The 20,786-nt window shown below is 40.4% G+C and overlaps 1 protein-coding gene across 2 annotated transcripts in view; it reads right to left on the bottom strand.

Annotated features, from left to right (window-relative positions):
- Positions 1-2,660: 2,660 nt before the first annotated feature.
- KIAA1958 (uncharacterized protein KIAA1958 homolog) overlaps positions 2,661-20,786 on the bottom strand; it is a 161,442-nt gene continuing 143,316 nt past the window's right edge. The window contains exons 4-5 of one of the 2 annotated variants that reach the window (XR_005367168.1): positions 10,769-12,714; positions 2,661-8,841 (exon numbers count right to left, since the gene is read on the bottom strand). Coding sequence is in view for 1 of the 2 variants with exons in the window: in XM_038553120.1 (XP_038409048.1) it covers positions 11,908-12,714 (807 nt within the window). In the remaining variant the exon portion in view is untranslated. Of the gene's footprint in view, positions 12,715-20,786 lie in introns of both variants that reach the window. The other variant, XM_038553120.1, reaches the window with a different exon arrangement.

Here is a 20,786-nt window from a genome sequence, read left to right as displayed (position 1 = left end):
CTCTCTCTCTGTCTCTCATGAATAAATAAATAAAATATATTTTTTTAAAAGTTACTACTATTATTTGCTTTAAAATAAATTCCAGTAAAAAATAAATGAATCAATTTAAAGAAAATATCAAATAAATAACAGACCAAGTGGACTCAGCTATCACAGCAATTGTGGAAGAAGTAAATGAATGGCGAACCCTTGGGGAACAGTGCTCTGGCTGGAGAGTTACAGCGAGAAATCATGAGTGACGTGAGCAAGCGAGAGAAATACGTGACAGGGAACCAAACCAAACATAGTCGACACATGTCCTGAGAATACAGTGCAAAAGGAAACATCTGGATCATACTGTTCCCTGCCTAGGGGGAGGTCACACTGCATCCTTTCAATTCTGGGTCATGATCTTTGGGACAGACAATAACAACAAACCACAACTACAATATTCACTACTAACTATCACAAGTGCACTTGTTATTGTGAGGGTGAGATTCCTTAATAACATCTTGAAGGATTCACTGGGTTTTTAAAATTTGGCCAAACTCTTCAACATCATGGCCATAGTTAAATGTATTAGAAATGTGCTAAATTACTTCCTTGATTGCATTTTGAACATTTCAACAGCTGAGTACATTGTAAATACTCCAGCAGGAATTTTTATTTCTCATCATTATTTCTTTGGGATCCCGTGAGAAATACAAGAATCTTGTTTATTGCTGAAATATATCTTGTTTAATATCTTTCGTGGCTGTCCCTAGTGTCTTACCAGCAAAAAATCGGTAGTGAAAATGCTCCTAGGCAGGGGGAGAACTGATATAGGGCAACAGAAAGGAAGAAAAGGAAAAGAAAATGCATTGGGGAAGGAAGACGGGATTGTACACCTTCTGGGGCTCCAGGTCGTAATCTGGGAGAAGGCAAGAAAAAAAGAGATGAAACAAGTTGAATGAGCCAAGCATACTGGTCACGGAGACCCTCCTCTAGGCACTGGAAACTAATGTCTTGGCACCTAAGTGAGAGTGAGGGCAGCCCAGGCCACTGGCACATTTGCCCACACTCCACATCCCTTGCTGGTGCTCGCCTGCACTTTCTTTGGTCCTTTCAAGGTCTTGGTAGCACATTGTTTCCATGGCAACCCCTGGGCGTGTTTGTCCTTGAGGCCTAGAGAGCCATGTGGTACCCCGGACCCCTGGACCTCCAGGCTGGGTGTGCAACCTTCCCAGCACCCTCAGCGGGACTGGGTCATGTCTCCATCTGTACCTCATGACTACAGCTCTCTTGCAGCTGCCGGAATCAGGCCCCTCAAGATTTCCACAGATCTACTTTCTGCAGTAAAGGGAGAGAACAGAAATATGTCCCATCTGGCAGGTGCAAATGAGGTAGTGTTACTAGTAACAATTCAAATGTCACCAATTCTTGCCAGTCCTTCTCCAACCCAGCATTCTGGCCTGAAAATCGACCCCAAGGTGTTGTGTGGGTGTCTTACCTGGTTTTGCCAGCATCCTTACTCTAATCTCTTCTCGGGTCCTTCCTCTCAGCTGGAAGATTCTGTGATTCTATGGGGTCCGTGAGAAGGGTGGTAGGATTTCCAGGCACTTGTTGATGTTTTAAACTCTTCCTTATAGGAAATTTCAAGCACGTACAAAAGAACAGAGGAGAGTATAACAAACCCTCATGTACCCCTTGCTCCAACAGTGACCTACTCTAAGCCAATTTGTGTATCATCTACATTTGCGTTGACACTACCCGCCTCTGGATTATGCTGAAGCAAATCCTTCAGTCTTTCAGACTAGATCGCAAAAAAGACAGCTCCTAAAAAATAAAACTGAATCCAAGAGTATTTAAGCCTGGGTTTCTGTGTATAAAATGCTGCGTCCATATATGCATTTTCCTGAGAAAATGGTCAATATCTTCTGTTAAATTTTTAAACTGGTCCAGAAGTTTAAAATTTAAAAAGCACTGCTCTAAGTGGGACAATGAGACGACAGCCAGTCTGCCCGAGGGTCAATAATTCCCAATGAAACATCTCATCTTTTCACCATTATGGCCATTATACCCATTTGGAAAGCTTTTTCAGAATGTTCTTTTTTTTTTAGCAATGATGTAGAGCCGTAAATGTCTATTTTAAAGGTTTTCAGGATTAAATATACTCTTCCAAAACCAAAAATGATAATTTAGAGAGCAGAGAAACATTAGTTAGGGGCATGTATACCATGGACAACATACAGTCACCTACAAGGGCTTCCCAAATGGGCTCCCAGCCGCCCAGTGAAGAAATCCAAGCTGGAGAACCAGAGGGAGGGGCAGCCAGAACAATTTCACTCAGAGCATCAGCTCAGGAGTGTAGCATATGAGCAAAGCACTGCTCAAAATGTTCTTATGTTGTAAACTACAAAGGAGAACATCACTTCCAGGAATGTGATATGAAAATAAAAAACATTCAGAGGCCGCCTGGGTGGCTCAGTCGGTTAAGCATCTGCCCTCAGCTCAGGTCATGATCTCAGGGTCCTGGGATGGAGCTCCCAGTAGGGCTCCCTGCTCAGCGGGGAGCTTGCTTCTCCCTCTTCCTCTGCGCCTTTCACGCCCCACCTTGTGCACACACACACTCTTTTTCTCGCTCTATCGCAAATAAATAAAATCTTGAAAAGAAAAAATTCAGAAACCATACATACTGCTGATTAAGTTTAAATAACTAAGTTATTTTAATAAAACAGACAAAATATACATTAATTTTTTTTATTTCCAAAAATCTGGGTTAAACAGTCAAGCTGCACATACATAAACCAAACAACAACTAAAAAAAAAAAAAAAAAAAAAAAAAAGCCCCCAAAACCCAGAACCTTGCAAATCGTCAACAGACTCTAATAGACTATCAACTAGAGAGCTGGACTAGATGAACAAGAAAATCCCTTCCACCTCTGACACTACGACAGAATACAGATGCCACATGTGCTTTCCCACACATATGCCCCCACCTGCACATGTGCACGTGTGTACACGCACAGGCATCAGTGGGGGGAGAAAGAAAAAGTTGAAAATGGTACATTAAAATCGTTCAAGTTACTTATCATTTCTTATATTATTCAGAGTGATGTTTCCAGTGTTAGGGAATGATAGATATCCCTCCTCTACACCAAAACAAAACAAAACAAAACAAAAAACCAAACAAACCCCAACATACCCAGAACAGTGAAAACATTAGGACACAGCTTTGTTGCCATCATTTGGAACATATAGCCACACAGAAAATATTTAAAATTTTAAATAAAAGCATCGCGTTTCTCATCTAAATAGTTACAGTGAACAGACTTTTGTCATTCATGGCCAAGCAATAGGGGACCCTGGAAAAAAAGGTTACCCTGGGAACCCATCCAGAAGAGACTCTCTCCATCTGGAAGAGGTTTGCTGTGCTTCAGAATGAAAAACGAAGCGAACGCAAAGCAACCTGTTAACTCTTCTATTGCTGAATTTAAAGCAAACATGCTGGTTGTGTCGAAAATTGAGAGTTTAAATCGCAAAGAAACTCGGAGCACAGATAAACCTTTATAGTGCCATGAAGTATAGCATTAAGGCCAGTGATACTCAACATTCCTGGGTCTTTTCAAGTCCCTCCAGGGCAAGCAAATGAGAAACCAAACAAAACGACCCAGCTTCAGTTATAACGCTGACAGGAGACTCCAGAAGTAATTAATTAGGTTTGTTGGGGTTTTTGTTCTTGTTTTTGTTTTCGCTGCTTCAATTCCCTTAATATCAGAATTTAAAACTTCGAGTACAGCTAAGGAAAGCACTGTCACTGCCCCAGGCCAGCTTCCTGCTGTTGAGACTGAACTTTTTTTGATATTCTAAAACAAGGTCTGTTTTCCCTGGTTCTCTTTCTAAAACAAGGATCATGGAGATTCCATGGTTTTCTAGTTTGGCACATGTTATTAGTTCTGAGGAGGAGCGGGGACAGCAGGTGGGATGACCCCAACAAGCTCCAGGCCAGGCTCCCAGATCCCTTGCCTGGGCTCGCTTGACAGCAAGGGAACCTCTCCGCCTTGTGTTCTGAGTGGGAGCAGAGGAACCTGCGGGCAATTTAAATTTTATTTGTAAGGGATGTATCTGAATTCTTTATTTATACGGTCATGACGATGCATTACTTCAGTGATAAAAATGAAGGAACACGATGCTGTGATACGGCAATTATTTTCAGGTACATTTTCTTGCGTTAGGGAAGCCCATTCATGTGAGGATGGGCACATTTAGATACGTGCCTTCCAGCCATCCTACCTATTTAAAAGCCCCCATATCCTTCATCTAGTGGGTAAATGATCTGGTGTGTAATACCCCCAGAGTCCCTTGAGATTATATTAAGTAAAAATTGCTTTTTTTAAAAAAAAACAAACATTGTAGGTTACAGTACAATTTGTTAGAATAATATCGTAGATGGTTTATTTCCTGAATGCTTGTCATAACTAAAAATCCTTTTGTATCTTAACATGGATCAAATTCCAGAATTCCACAATGTTTCCCCTTAAAATTCCCTATTGTTTCCTGGCATTTGGTGCTATAGAGCAGAAGGCTGAAGCCAGAAAGCTCTTTTGTTTTCTGATAGGCAACGTGTTAACTTCTGACTAGATGCCCACAGCATTTTTTCATTCTATATCCTTAGTAGTTAAAATTTTTGTCAGGAAATGCTTGGGTACAAGTCTCTTTTCCCCCTTTTTTTGGGGGGGGGGGTAGGTGGGTAGAGCTGGAATGCAGTGAGTCTTTTCATCCTAAAAACATAGACTTTCATTCTGTTCAGGAAAGATTTCATTTTTATAGTCTGATGATATATATATATATATATATATATATATATATATATTTTTTTTTTTTTTTTTTTTCAATAAAGTGTTTCCAACAGGAAAGCAAACCTCAGGAATGTTAGCTAATGCTCTGTCTTCCAAATCCATTACCTTTCCCCATTGCTTTCATCCATTTCTTTTGAAAGAACATGAGGAAGAAAATCTCAAGTCTGGCTCTGGCCTTCACATTACTGATTTCAGGGTTTCTAAGCTCAGTAGTGTTCTTTTCAGCTTCACTGTGGATTTTGTAATCTGTTGTGCTTCTAGCTTCCTTGCAATTCTTCTTTCTGATCTCTCTTCTTTTTCATTTTATTCTAGCACCTTTTTCTCTAAATCCACTTCCATTCTTAGATAACTATTGCTTCACGGAAGCAATTCTTCTGTTCTTTCAGTTACAACCAGAAGAATAGTACCATTTTCTTGTTTCTCATAGTAGACTGCTTTCATTTACAAATGCTCTTGGAAGCTGTTTATTTTCCTTGGTTCATTTTTTTATATGCCCTTTTTTGCTTTTTTTTTTTTTTTTCTCTATACTCATCCTCAACTATGGTCCTCTCTTCCTAGATCCACTATTTGCCCCTGGCTGTGCTATCTGTCCATGTGCGTTTGTCAACTCTCTTTTGTGGGTATACGGATGGCATGGTGGCTAAGGAGGTGCACATATTTCCAAGTCCAATTTCAAGGTTAATGCTTTTCTACTGAAGTGTCTTCCTAGTCCTTCCTATTGTTTTCTGGATCCCTGAACCAATATCATACGTGAAAAATCACAGTATTTGCATATCCTGCTACTTAGCTGTGTCTGTCCTCACCTACAGGACATTTTTCACAGAATGCACCATGCCTCTAATAGATCTTTTGGCTTTCTGCTCACATTTTAGCCCAAGGTTTTGGGAGTCTTGGGCTGAATGAAGAGAAGGTGCAGGGAGAAGGCAGAGAGGGTGGGATAGAGAATCTTCATGGTCTGCCACCTGGTTAGGAGGTAGGATCAGTCCATTATTTCTCTGGCTCAGGAGATCTGATCCAGAGTAAGCAGGCAGACACGGTTGGTGAAGAAAATATGTTATTAAGTATCTTTCACATTTTTTATTTCTCAGCATGTCCATGTCATGACATGAAGCCAGAGAAAATAGTGAGCTACAACCTGGAGGACTTTGCCTCAATCCACTACTGCATGCCTCATCACTTGCACCAATTCCTTCTAGATTCTAGAACTGAGACTTAGCCTTCTTTGGGATTTTTATGAGTGTTTCTTTAGGAAGTTGGGAGTTCAATGGGGACTCCTGCTAGCCAGATGTCATTCTGCCAAATGCAATTCAATAATTAGTTTTTAAAAATCCAAATCTCCCCAGCTATGGTATAGAGGAAAGAGTTCTGGATTAATTTTAGTCCTGAATCTACTTCCTGTCTTGTTAACCTTGGATGGTCCCTTAAATATCTCTGGGCTTCAATTTCCTTATTGGTAAAATGAGGGAATTTGACTCCATGATCTCAGAGTTACTTATAACCTATTGTTTTTTAAGTCTCAAAGCAGAAAATAAACATCCCCTGATAAAGGAAAGAGGAATAGAAAACACATGACTACGGTAAGTATATTTTGCTATGAGAGTGCTTTAGCCTAAAGATTACAAAAGTCCCTTGACATCAAAATTAAAAAGCAGAAGTAAAACACATGAGCATATCATTGTGACATTTTAGCAATGATACGAATGTTGAAACAGGTGCAGTTAGTAAACTACTTGACTTTTATTAGAATAAATTGTGGTGTGACCGTCTGCCCATTAGGGTAGATAATAAGTAATACAGGTTATTTATTGGATAAAGACAGAAAGTTTTCAATAAGTAGAATGTTCACAGAAAACCATCAGGCTTTCCATCATACCAAGTGACCAATCAATTAGTAAGAGAGAACATATAAGGTGTGCCACCATATGACTTAAGAAATGAAGTATTTCCCAAACAGAAATTGTTTTTTTTTTAACTTTTGTGATAAATGGACCCTCTGTGCCCCTGAAAGATTTTGCCTCATGAACGGAGCACTGGATTGGGAGTCAGAAGACCTGGGTTCAAACTTAAGTTCTCCCACTTATAAGCTCGGTGAGATTTCGGGAAATTTACTTAACTTCTCTGAGCCTTGGTTTCTTGATAAGTAACATGGAAATAATTAGACCTACCTTGCGGAGTTGTTGTGAGATTAGGTGAGAATATGAGGCAACTGTGAGAAAGCACTTACCACAGTGTTGGTCAAATGTGAACCTTCTAGAAACTTTTTTGAACTGTAACAATAACTACAGTTAAATGCAAATTAATCAATCAATTATTTTGACCATAAAACACTTAGGAACTCATTCTCATCTCATTGTGGGGGAAGGATCTAGCTAATTGCTTTTAACAGTAATGGAAGCAATATGCATCCAATATAACCCAGTGATCTTTTTTTGGCTTTAATAAATATTTCCTGAAATTACTAACTTCCTTATCAGTTGCATTAGATTAATAAAGCACTATAATTGAACATAGAAATCTGATTCTGATTAACAACTAAACATGAGAAACATCTCTGGATTTCTTGGACTGTGAAGAACTAGAAGCCTGTAAAATTGTAATAATTGGCAGACTTTGCCAGAAGGATGGGCAGCCTCTGTCAAAGGAGTTTTGGGAAATTCTGTGATGTCAGATTTATGGACACAGAATACATAGGAATTCCCGGAGGTAAGTTAATCATCCCACATGGCCTCCTCTTTTCTCAGGAAAGGAACGTGTCCTTAGGTCACCACAAATCTCTCCCTCCACTCACATTTCTATGAAGGTAATTAATTCATATGGGGGAAAAGCAACAAAGATTTTTAAGAACATTGACTAAACAACTGAATGTTTTTCTTTTAATACAGAGTATTAAAAATTCAACCCCAAAGCAAAAACATTTAAAGATATATGTGAATTTGAAACTTTTAATATATTCTTCTATTCAGGACTGTTAACCGTTTCTAAATGTGCATGGGGCCTAACTTAGACAAAATTGGATCTCATGTAGAGCAAATGAGGTAACTTTGAGGTCTTTGTTGTTTGCATTTATTGATGCCTAAAAGTACCTGGTTACTAGCTCAAAGGGGGGTTAGCAACCCAGGTTTCAGTAAAAGCAACGAAGTGATGGGTGTTCATAAACACAATATTTAAACATCCTGTTTACTTAACTAATTAAAATTATATCATTAGCCTAAACTGAGAAAAGTAATCAACATTTTGCTGCCTAGAGACAGCACAAAAATAATTTGAAAAGTTGTGAAACCTGAAAATTCAAGAAAACTATTTTTTCAAAAGACAGTGTTCCAGTGTAGTAAGGAGCTCTCAAAATTAAGGAGATTCACCGTATGATGTTGAGGAACTGGGAATTTTGCTTCTGAGTTTTGCCGCTTCCTAACTATATGGGCTTCAGGAATTGTAATACAACCGTTCACGTTGCAGATGATCCAGTCCAATGATCCCATTTTATCACGGACGAGACTGAGCCCAGAACTGCCGAGTAGGGAAGGAGCTCCCGGTCAGATTCTCTTTCTAGTAGAGCAAGAGGCTTCAGCTTCCACATGAAGGTTAATTTGTCCAGATTCTCCCAGTGACTGTCAATGAACATGCTGGGATGCAGTGCTTGATGCTTTTAATCGGGTCGAATTTAAATAAAAAATCCAAGTAATAGAATTTCACATTTCTTCAAACACCATTTATCAGTCAGGGCAAGCTATTAATACAGCACATAATCCAAGGAGAGCTGGAAAATGCCACACAACCAAGGAGACCATTTCTTCCAAGACTTTGGTTAGGTTCTTCCATAAATACTCCCCTTTGCAGACACACTAAACAATGCAAAAGCTTTCTCATAAAGCCTCTTAAGGCATCTCCGTTCTTCACATGTTTTTGCTTACAGCTGAGGTATCAGGGCTTGGCTGTGTTGGAGGTAGAATTTATGGGCAGACTTGTGACCAGGTTATCGGGTTTGGTTTCCTCTTCAAGTTTAACAGTTTAAAGGAGGGAGAATCTCCACAATGGAAGAAATAAGAATGATGTGATGCAGATTAGTTGAATAATGTTAATTATTACTATTACCAAGAGTTGTAGCTAAAATAGCCAACATGTATTGCGTGCTTACTACGCGCCCAGGCCGGGGTTAAACTAACCTTTACCTTTAATGGGCTCACACCCTTCCAAGCTGACCCCCCATCACCTCTGCCGGAATAAACTCCCCAGGGGACACTGCTGGGTTCTGGAGAGGAGGAACTAGGCCAGCAGGGCTCCTGTCAGAGCAGATGCAGAAGGTGCCTGGGCAAGAGCTCCCCCAAAGCACTGCACAGCCCCCCCCCAATACCTGTAGCTCCACGGTTTCTGATGCGGAGCCAGAGGCAACTTGTGCTTAGGTGAGCTCGTGAGTTCCTGACAGTTGCTCCCACTTTTGAGTGAAATAAATAAACAAAGGTAAGTGGAGTAAATGCCCTTAATTTCTCCCCTCTCCCTTCTCTGGAGATTCTCCTTTCTCCTGGCTCTGGGGAGAGTGGAAGAGCATGGAGTGCCCCAGCGGGCGGGCGGGCGGGTGGCCGGCAGGGCCCAATGGCCACCCCAACTAGCTACTCTGTCCTGCCTCAGATCCTCTGAGGACGGACGTGATCATGTAGCTGAGGAGGCGCTTTGCCACGTTAGCAGGGTTACCAGGCGTCCCCACGTGTAAAGTGTGCGTTGCACACACACACACCTAACACACACACACCTAACACAGTGCCTCGCCCAATGGGTGGTGCGGAGTAGCACCTGATAAATGCGTCTTCTTTCTCACTCCCACTCCCCAGGGGAGGCATGAAATGCGTGGTATTTAGGATGCTGAGATTACAGTTCTTTCATTCTATCAGGTATCACTGAAGATTCCACCTCCTGATTTTTTTTATTATAATCATTCACCTCAGAATTCTGGGGATTTATAGCACATCAAGTAGTGATAAGCAACAAATGTGAGGCGGGGGTGGTTATTATTCAGCTGACGAAAAGCCCCTGTCAACAGAAGGATGACAACCTCTGGATCAGTTATTGCTACTTATGGGAAGGTTAAAATCTGAAAAGATCCCAGTGATTCCTAATGGCAGTTTCCTCTTGAATCTATTTAAAATAAAAATGGAGGTTTTATATAATTAGGCTGCACGCTCTGTCTGCCCAGTAGTCCACATGGGTTATATTTCTATTTCAGTGCAGAACTGACAGGAAAAATGACCATCTGCTTTCCACAACACAAAATATCCTTTGGATGTTTAGCAAACTAAAGGAAACTGAACCTAATGCTTCGTGTCTCTTTTTTAAGCAAAATCCTAAAACTACTATCGGAAATCACAGTAGCATAGTATACAATATCAAATCATTACACTGATTATTAAATATTACCTGTTATTTACATACACATGGAGACATACCAAAATTAATCCATATTCAGGAAAGATCTACTGGTAAGCAAAATTATAAACGTGCAGTTTAACCAAAAAGGGAACAACATTTAACCTTAAGGCAGCATTGGCTGAGTCTTTTCTGGTAAAGGAAGGATTACATATTTCAACGACTGGTGAATGATTTTGAAGAACAATTAATTAAATACTAAAATAATGTTTTGAAAAAGAACTAGGACTGATTTTAGGCCTCCTGCAACATGAGTTTAGATTGGAATTTTAATTTTGGATTAGAAAGCACACACAGGAACATAAAGTTGTAGCAGTCTTTCCTCAAATACAACCTAAAGATTCCTGGACGTTATTATTACTGATTAGCACTCTTTGGGCTCCTTTCTTCACTTCTCATTCAGAGTGGTTATCAGAAAATTCTGCTAACATTTCAATAACATGTGGTCAGGTTGCAGTTTACCTGAGTGCATCGATAACCTATCATCATGCTCTGCTTTTTACAACTATATCCTAAATGCTGAGTCTGCTTACCTGGGAGGCTGCCTACATCATCATGTCCCAAGCACTGGTGCCCAGCCAAAGGGATGACATCTATGGTGGCTGAGAAAGTCATACTCTGATCAACATATTTCAAAGTTCGTTAAGAAAGCACATTGTGGGATTTGTTTTCTTTGCAGCTTGCTTTGTTGGATTTTCCTGGTTAAGCCTGAAAATCACCTTTCGCCGTTTTACAGATCTGGTGCTAGATGCTTAACCAATAACTGTATGACACGAAGAAGAGATTGTTAAAATTAAAAAAAATGTTCAAATGAAAATAGCTTTCACGTGGTGCTGAGAAATAAAACATAGGCACTTCTGCGTCAGGAGGTTTTCATATTTTGATCACAGATCGCTCTTCCAAGCCACTTCTTTTTCACTACTGGAAATTCCCTCACGGTACAAACCATCTAGTTCACTGGAAACCTTGCCCTCCCAAACATCTTCTGGTGCGCTCATCTTTCTTCGTAAAACGAAAATGGTCTCTGTGGGTGCAGAGATCACGTCGCTCCCGGTGCTGAGAGCAGGACTATCAGCACTACTGAGTGCAGCCCCACCAGCTTCCATCAAGCAGAGCTGCTTGCTCTGCGGAACCAAGTTATCCATCAGCAAAATAGAGAGGGGAGTGTCAAGTGCAATTTTTCTCCTGGAAATAGCTAACATGTCTCTCTCCTTCCAGTTGCTTGTTGTGAGTGTGAGTCAACAAACTATATAAAGTCTTCATAACATTCTAAAGCTACTAGGCTACTGGGAGTTTTTTTTAATGACTACTTAAACAGTCTCTTTTTCTTCCTTTTTTTTTTTTTTTTTTTAAGAAAATCTGTGCTAAAAAGGCACTAGATAAAATGAACTTTCTCACTCTTGTTGTATGTAATGATGACACATGGTGTTAGATTCTATAATTTAACAAAGGTGACACACGTTTGGATAAAATACCCTAATTTTTCAGACTCATCTACTTTCAGGTAAAAAATAAACCCCAAGTCAAAGAAATAGCAGGTCACACTGACAGAAACTAGCCTGACCTTGAAGTCACCGGCATTCCCTGCCACCTCAGAGCTCCAGCCTTGGTTGCCCGAGGGAGCTCTTGCCCCTCAGGGTAAGCAGGGCAGTGGCCTGGACCCAGGGGAGACTCACTGACAGCAAGTGTGGGAGCCAAGCCTCCTGGACACCTGAGTAAATGAGACAAAGGTGAAGTTCTCACAGTTTTCCAGCTTGACCTTCTTGGCTAAGTTTGGGACGATTCCCCGGAGAGACCGCAGTCCCATCCTCTGCTCCTCATACCATACGCTGCCCATGTCCGTGGCCTCCTTCCTGGCCGTAAGGTAGAAAGGCGACTTGGCCTCCATTTGGGTGGGTGGCCGGTGGATGTACATGTACTTGTAGAGAAGGCAGTAAGGGCACTGTTTGTGTCCCCTGGAATGCTCATGGTAGATTTTCCCATGACATACTCTAGTGGAACCACTCCGGCTCTCCCGCTTGACACTGTCTGTCCGGGCAAAATAGGGCTGGTTTTGGGGGTCTTTGAGCAGCTCGATGTCACCATACATCAGATCGGCATGTTCCTGCAGTGTCCGCATATTCAGGTACTGGCTGTTGTACTTGACCACAGTGGACAGGAGAGTGATAGGGCTGTCGTCCCCTAGACACCCTGCCTGCCACATCTCCTCCTCATCAGAAAGAGAGAAGTAGACAATATTGCGAGAACGAGCACCCGACATGCCTGCCTTACTCAGCACCCACAGCTTCTCCTTGAGTTTCTTGGTGGATGAACTGAAGGTGCTGCTCGTGATGGAAAAGCCCACACCTGCATTCTTCAGGATGCGGTCCAGGCCTCGGCGAATGGCATGGAGCGAGGTGGCCAGGAAGTCGGAGCCGTCGCTCTTCTTAACGGTGACATAAAAATTCTCGAGCAGCTCATTCAACTTCGCTGCAGGGATCTCAAATGAGACAAACACTGAGGTTACACATTTGAGGAAACCCAAATAGCCAGACCCTAATCCTTCTCCTAATCCTCACAGGGGGCTGTATTGTGGACAAAATATTTTGTAGGCCTCTAGAGGGTTGATTCCTAGCATGATACAGTGAAAGAACTTCAAGCAGAAGATCTCGATTCCATACATGGAACTACAGTGTTTCAAACAGTAAAATGGGACACAATAATCAAGATCTTCTCTGGGTACCTGGGTGGCTCAGTCAGTTAAGCAATTGCCTTCAACTCAGGTCATGATCTCTGGGTCCTGAGATTGAGCCCCACATCAGGCTCCCTGCTTAGTGGGGAGCCTGCTTCCCCCTCTCCTTCTCTCTCTGTGCTCTCCCTCCCTCTCGCTCAAATAAATAAATAAAATCTTAAAAAAAATAAAGACCTTCTCAAAGGGTTATTGTAATGCTTAAATAAAGTAGGGGATGCGAAAAGGTTTGTAAATAGTGAAGAACACACATACATGTATATACTCATTATGATTATTGGCCTTTCACTATTCTATTTCTCTCTGGAAAGCCTTTCTTTTCTTTTCTAGCAAATCATTCCCTTCTTTCTCCTTCAGTGAAATTCAACCATTCTCTCTAAAGAATTTGTGAACTAAATTTACAAATTCTGAATCATTCCAGTATTGATTTCCTTGAAATCTGCACATACTATTGGGTCCTGTTGGCACTAAATACAGCGCCATTAGGGAAAGATGACAGATATGTCTGGGTTGCAGAGCAAGTTAACGACCTTAGTTCTTCACTTGAATATATCCAAATAGGCCCTGAAATATCACTGGCTTAATGATCCATAGGGTTGCAATATCAATAATTTTTCAAAAAATACGGAAAGTTTAATGACTGCACTGACAATTAGAGAGAGATCCTCGCTTGGACATGGTGGGAGGAAAAGAAGAGCATTAAGAGAGCTTTATTTTCAAGAGGGAGCTAAAAAGAGAAAACTAGACTTTGCTCATAGTCATTTCAGGTCAAGTACACATTCTAGGACAAAAGAAAGTCTCAACGGACAACCTATCAAAAGTAGAAATTATACAGGTTAACATTCATTCTTCTAACTGCCCTTGGGCCAAAGAGAAGATAAAAACTGACTTAGAGTTAAAAATGAATCAAACTGAAAATATTCCATGTCAAAATGCATGAGATTTGCTAAATACACTCTCATAACATCATAGTCTTGAATGACTTTTTTAGAAAATTGTATTGAAAATAAGCAAACTGATTATTCAGCTCAAAAAGCTAGAGAAGGAAACGAAATTCAAAAATAATAGAATGAATTGATAAAACATAATGACCTAGAAAAGATAAATTTGGATTAAAAAAATGAAAATATGTAATCTTTGAAAAGATCTATGAAGTTGATAAACTTCTAGGAGGGTTGACAAAAAGAGAGAAAGAAGAGGAAAGGAAATACCCATTTAAACAATATTAGGAATGAGAAAGACAGTAACTATAGAAAATGAATCAATAATATGAAAGAACATTATATACATTATATTTATGAATTTGAAAATCAAGGTAACCTGAACAATTTTCTAGCAAAATATAAATCACCAATGTTGGTTCAATAAGAAGTAAAAGATCTGAAGAGGCCCAAAATAGAGTGAAATGATTGTCAGAAATGTATATCACTCCTAAGGAGATGGCTTTATGGAGTCTATTCAGCTTTTGTATTTAAACAGTTTTGGAGCATAGGAAAGGGAAAGGATCTTCATTTTTCTCTAATCCAAATCTGACAGATACACCAAAAAAAAGTATATGAATATAAACAGGCAATTTTCGTTTTGCACAGTGCCAGGCTAAATAAGACATGTGCATGTTATATAATCTTGCAAAACAAGGACCAGGCTCTGATACACAGCTCTGATATGCATGAGTAGCAATTAACAGGGCACCATGCAAAGCACGGACTGCCCATATTATCAAATCAAGAGATAGGGAAGCAATACTACATCAAGACAAGTGAGGACTGTTGCAGAGTGTAAGGATGACTCAATCTTAATAAATATGTTAATATAATTGACTTATAGAGAAAGTAGTATGAACTTGCTAATTACTGAAAAATTACTTCAAAGTCTGATATCCATTTCAAATTTTAAAAAATTCAAATTAAATTTAGATTGCAAGAAAAAAAGTCTTCTTACTCTGACGAGAGTATTTTACAGACAAGAACTATAAAAATTATACCTAAGATGGAAACATTAGAAATTTTTTTTTTATAAAGTCAGGAATAGGATGAGCTTGCTGCATATCATTATATAACATTATATAACATTATTCTGCAGGTTCTACAAACCAGGCAAGACAAGAAAAAAAATTACACACACACACACACACACACACACACACACATATGTATATAAACTAAAGGAAAAAGATAAAATATAATTGTTTTCTGATAATCTGATTCTTGGTGTAGGAAACTCCCAAGCGATTCAGCTGAAAAACCATCAGTAGGGTAGCTACATACAAAATATGAAAAGCAACAGTTTTCTTACATACCAGTAAAAAACAGTCAAAATAATCATGAGTCTCAAACTCAACTGGTTTCAGAGTTTTATGTTGTCACTTGCACCTCCCCACTTGTAGGTGTTAACCTCTTTGTGTCAGTTGGGATTCATTTGGTCCCAAGAGCTGATAAGCCACATGTGAAAAGCCTAGGCAAAGAGAGATGTCCGATTTATCGGCCTCCAAGACCATCAGGGCTCTGTCTCTCACCTCTGCCTCTCTGTGCAGAGTGGCTTTCTTTACACAGCCCCAAACATAACTCCCTGGCACTCTCTAAGGTTTGCATCTGACAGCCTCAGGTACTGGCAATGTTCAACTCTCATTTATAGTAGAAAAATAATCTAAAGAAAGGATTCTGGTTGGCCCATTCCTGACCCAAACAATTGATCCAAAGGTAGGCCTGTACTTAACATGATGGCTTCTTCAGTAACCAAGTGGACTGTAGGAGAGGAAGGGTTCCTTAATAAGGGATGTTGAGCAAAAAGTCTTATTACCATAGTACTTCAAAACAAAGCAAGCCACAACACACACACACACACACACACACACACACAACCTTTGAGGGACACCTGGGTGGCTCAGTCAGTTAGGTGGCCGACTCTTGATCTCGGCTCAGGTCACGATCTGAGTCTGGCTCCTCACTCAGTGGGAAGCCTGCTTGAGGATTCTCTCTCCCTTCCTCTTCCTCTGCCCCTCCCTAATCCCCTCCTCTCTCTCTCTCTCTCTCTCTCTCTCTCTCTCTCTCTCTCTCTCCCTATAGTAAGAAAATCTTTAAAACAAGGACAACAACTCTGATAGCTCCTGTTGCCCTTAGGATAAATTTCAAACTGTTCACCCTGTAGGCAGGACTTTACAATTTGCTTTCACCACCCTCTACGTTGTTTGCAAAGACAGCCACAACACCTGCCCCCTCCCTGTTCCTAGGCCCCTCTGCAGTGTGATTTTGCTGCTCCTCCCACTGCGAGGTGGGATCTATTTTCCCACCCTTGGAATCTGGACTGGCCAGGACTTATCTTGACCAAAGAGTATGGCATGAAGCATATGCCTGAATTACAATGTGTGAATTCCAAGCCTTAGGGCTGGAGATGCTGCTTCCATCTGCTTTGGTCTTACAGGTTCTAGCAGGTTCTGCTTTCATCATCCTTGTTGATGTTGCTACGTGGGGAAGCCCAGTCAGACCACGTGAAGCAGAGACAAGTTGCACCCATGTGATGGATACCCCGAGTGAGACCAGTAGAGAACCCAGCTGAGAACAACCCATAGAATCGTGAGCAAATTAAATGAATGTTGCTTTAAGCCACTAAGTGTTTGGGTGGTTTGTTCTGCAGCAAGAGTTAACTGGTACACACACTATTTCTCTAGCCTAATCTGCCGTTCTCTTTGTACTTTATTTTCCAGCCTCCTTGAACTCTGTGCCATTCACGAGAACCACCAAGGTCTTATTTATTTATTTATTTATTTATTTATTTATTTATTTATTTATTTATGATAGTCACACAGAGAGAGAGAGGCAGAGACACAGGCAGAGGGAGAAGCAGGCTCCATGCACCGGGAGCCCGATGTGGGATTCGATCCCGGGTCTCCAGGATCGCGCCCTGGGCCAAAGTCAGGCCCTAAACCACTGCGCCACCCAGGGATCCCACCAAGTCCTCTTATGCTTCTAAGTCTTTAGGCAAGCTACGTCCTATAACCAGAATGCTTTTTCTTCTAAACCTTCTCTATGTGGGAAGTCTCTGTTCATTATTTCAGATCTAGCTCAAATTCTGCTGTCTACAATAAAGGCTCTTCCAGCTTCCCTAAGCAAAGTTACTTTCTCACCTAGGATCCCACAACACCTAAGTTAAATTTTTTTATTATGGCCCTCTCCATATGGCACAGCGTCTTATCTATTTATATGTTATGTATCTGCCTCCCTGCAGGGACTGAGAGCTCCCTGAAGGCAAGAACTACATCTCATAGGCAACGGGGTCTTCAACACACAGCAGAAGGCCTGCAGCACCTCAGTGATCCACAATGAACTATAAATGTGGATTAAGCCAATGAATTAACTTTGTAGTCAGGAGAACCACGCTGACTTAAGATGCAGAATATTTTTCTCGATTTGTATAGAATATCATAGGTTTCAAAGTAAAGCCACAACAAAAGCAATTCCTGGAGAAATGTCAAGTCACGAAATTTATGCTGTTTGCACACAAGAAATCATTCATTCTGGCCCACATGGGCAGCCTCCTCAGTTTTCTCAGACTGAGATTTGGTTGGTGGTTATTTGCCAAGGTTACCAAGGTCTTCAATTTGTTATAAAGATGTTGCACAAAACTATTTTTCTTCAGTAAAAACTCTATAGGGATTTACGATGTCAAAATTTACCATGGATTGTAAACTTGGTCTCCTTGATGTAAAAATGACCAGAGGAGTAAGACCTTGGTCATGGGGCAGATGACTCCAGAGAAAGTGGATTTGTGTGGCAAATTCCAAAGTTCCAGAACTACACCATAATCTTTGGCACTTGAAAGAGTTAAGACAAGTAAAACCAAGAGATACTTCTGGGGAAAGCCTCAAATCCCTCGGTGGATAATCTTACCTAAGGGGATGAAGAAAGTGGAGAAATGCTTATGAACTGCAAGTACTCTTCTAGGAGAATAAAACGAATCTTGATGTAACCTTTGCTGACAACAAAAATGGCTTCATTTTTGCAATTACCAAATTTTACTTTATTCAGAAAGATAGGTGTGGACTTCAAGATGCTCTGTTTTCAAGAGTGAGTCTAAGTCAGTGAGGGTAGCAGCCTTGAGGGAGATGGGTCAGTGAGGATCAGATCACACTTGGGAAAATAACCTGTAGGAAAAATACTATGTGGAACTCACATAGTAGATGACAGAGTGAGGGTGGCAGTGTACACCTGCTCATTTAGATGACATTTTGAAGTCTGATTTGACTCCTTCCTTTCTCCCTTGAACAAATAACTAAATGTAAGGCTCACCAGCTACCAAACCATGATCAAGAGCTGTTACCTACCTTGTCTGCTGCCAGCTATATCTATCTTTTTTATTTTTATTTTTTTTAAAGTCAGTTCCATGCCCAATGTGGAGCTTGAACTCACGAGATGAAGAGTTGCAGGCTCTACCGATTGAGACGGGCAGGTGCCCCTTCATCAATTTTTTAAAAATGTTTATTTATTTATTTATTTATGATAGTCACACACAGAGAGAGAGAGAGGCAGAGACACAGGCAGAGGGAGAAGCAGGCTCCATGCACCGGGAGCCCGATGTGGGACCTGATCCCGGGTCTCCAGGATCACACCCAGGGCCAAAGGCAGGCGCTAAACCGCTGCGCCACCCAGGGATCCCCCCCTTCATCAATTTTTAAAGACACTTCCATATTAAAAATATCTTAAAATGAGACCAAGAAAATGAGACTAAAGAATACAGGCTTTGATTCACAAATCCTTCATTTTACTACATACCAGCTAATCCTCTAAGATACTAGCCTCTTTCTTAAGAATTTATTATTAAAAATGTTTAATTTGGGGCATCTGGGTGATTCAGTCAGATAAGCATCTGCCTTTGGCCCAGGGTCTTGGGATTGAGCCCCACGTTAGGCTCCCTGCTCAGCGAGGAGCCTGCTTCTCCCTCTCCCTCTGCCTCTCTGCCTGCTTGTACACACATTATCTCTCAAACAAATAAATAAAATCTTTTAAAAAATGTTTGAGTGGCCTATGTGAATAGATTACAGAAGACTGAAATATATCTTCTTTCTCACCCGTTATTCTTCCAGCCAACATAGGGGAAACTAAGAAATACTAATGCAGTTGAAAGGTATACTCTTTGGGAGAGCTGGGACATTTTCTCTACCCGAGATGCAGAATTCATCTAAACCTCGGAGAGTGAGGAGAAATTAGGTTCTTTTTGGGTATTCCTGCCTGGGAACATAAAGGTTCCCAGTAATTGTCAACTGCAAAGTCTGAAAGACAAGACCCTCAGGCCTAGAAAAGGTTAAGGTTAATGGGGATGAAGATGGTGCTAGGGGTTTGTGAGAACAGGTGAATTTTAAAATTATTAATAAAGGTGAAATACATTTTTTGCTGTTTTATTTGGTTTCTTTAAATTGCGGTAAAAGATATATAACTTTTACCATCTTAACCATCTGTAAGTATACAATTCGGTGGCTTTAAGTACATTTATAACATTGCACAACCACCATCACTATTCACTTCCAGAACTTTTTCATCATTCCATACAGAAACTGTCTTCATTCCACAATAGCTCCACTTTTCCTCCTCCTCCCAGCCCCTCATAACCTCTCTCATACTTCCTGTCTTTACGACCCTGCCTATTCTAGATATCTTACATAAATGGAATAATACATAGGTGTCCTTTTGTTTCTGACTTATTTCACTTAGTATAATGTTTTCTAGGTTCATTCATGCTGTAAGCATCTATCAGTACTTCATTTCTCTTGATTGCCAAATAATACTCCATTGTATGAATATGCCACATTTGATCTATTCGCCTGCCTGTGGGCATTTGGGTTGTTTCTATGTTTTGGCTATTGTGATAAGGCTACAACATATATTTATGTACAACTTTGTGTACAAATATATGTTTTTAATAACCTGGGTATATGTGTAGGAGTAGAATTGCTGGGTGAAAGAGTAACCCTATGTTTAACTTGTGGGGAGATGCCAGACTTTCCAAAGCAGCTACATCATTTTATATTCCCAAAAGAAGTGTACTAGGGTTCCATTTTCTCTATGTTCTCATCAACATTTATTATTATCTTTTTATTTTATGATTTTATTTATTTATTCCTGAGAGACACAGAGAGAGAGGCAGAGACACAGGCAGAGGGAGTAGCAGGCCCCCTGCAGGGATGCAGGACTAAATTCCAGGACCCCAGGATCACAACCTGAGCCAAAGGCAGATGTTCAGTCACTGAGCCACCCAGGTGCTCCTGTTATTATCTATTTAAAAAATTATTATTATTGCAGTCTTCCTATTGAGTATGAAGTAGAATCTCATGTGGTTTTGATTTGCATTTCCCTGATGTCTAATGAAGTTGAGCATTTTCTCATGTGCTCATTGGCCATTTATTTACCTTCTTTATAATAACTGTTTAATGTCTTGCCTGCTAATTCTAAAATCTTTGTTAGATCTGGGCTGGAATGATTGGTTCATTCTTTAAGGGGTATGTGCTTGCTTCTTTGCATGTCTAATAATTTTTGTTTAGTTGCTAGACATTATGAATTTTATTTCTTTGGTTCTTACGACACAATGATTCAATATTTGGATGTATTGCAAAATGATTATTATCAGAGTCTAGCTAACATCCGTCATCACACATAGTTAAATTTTTTTTCTTGTGATGAGAACTTTTAAGATCTACTCTCTTAGTAACTTTCAAATATACAATGCAATATCATTAACTATAGTCATCAAGCTGTACATCACATCGCCATGACTTAATTTACTTTATTGCTGGAGGGCAGCCCGGGTGGCTCAGTGGTTTAGCGCCACCTTCA

This window comes from Canis lupus, chromosome 11 (assembly GCF_011100685.1).
Source record: "Canis lupus familiaris isolate Mischka breed German Shepherd chromosome 11, alternate assembly UU_Cfam_GSD_1.0, whole genome shotgun sequence".
Lineage (NCBI taxonomy): Eukaryota > Metazoa > Chordata > Mammalia > Carnivora > Canidae > Canis > Canis lupus.
Note: the sequence above shows the minus strand (reverse complement) of the source record. Positions and strands in the feature narration are given on the sequence as shown.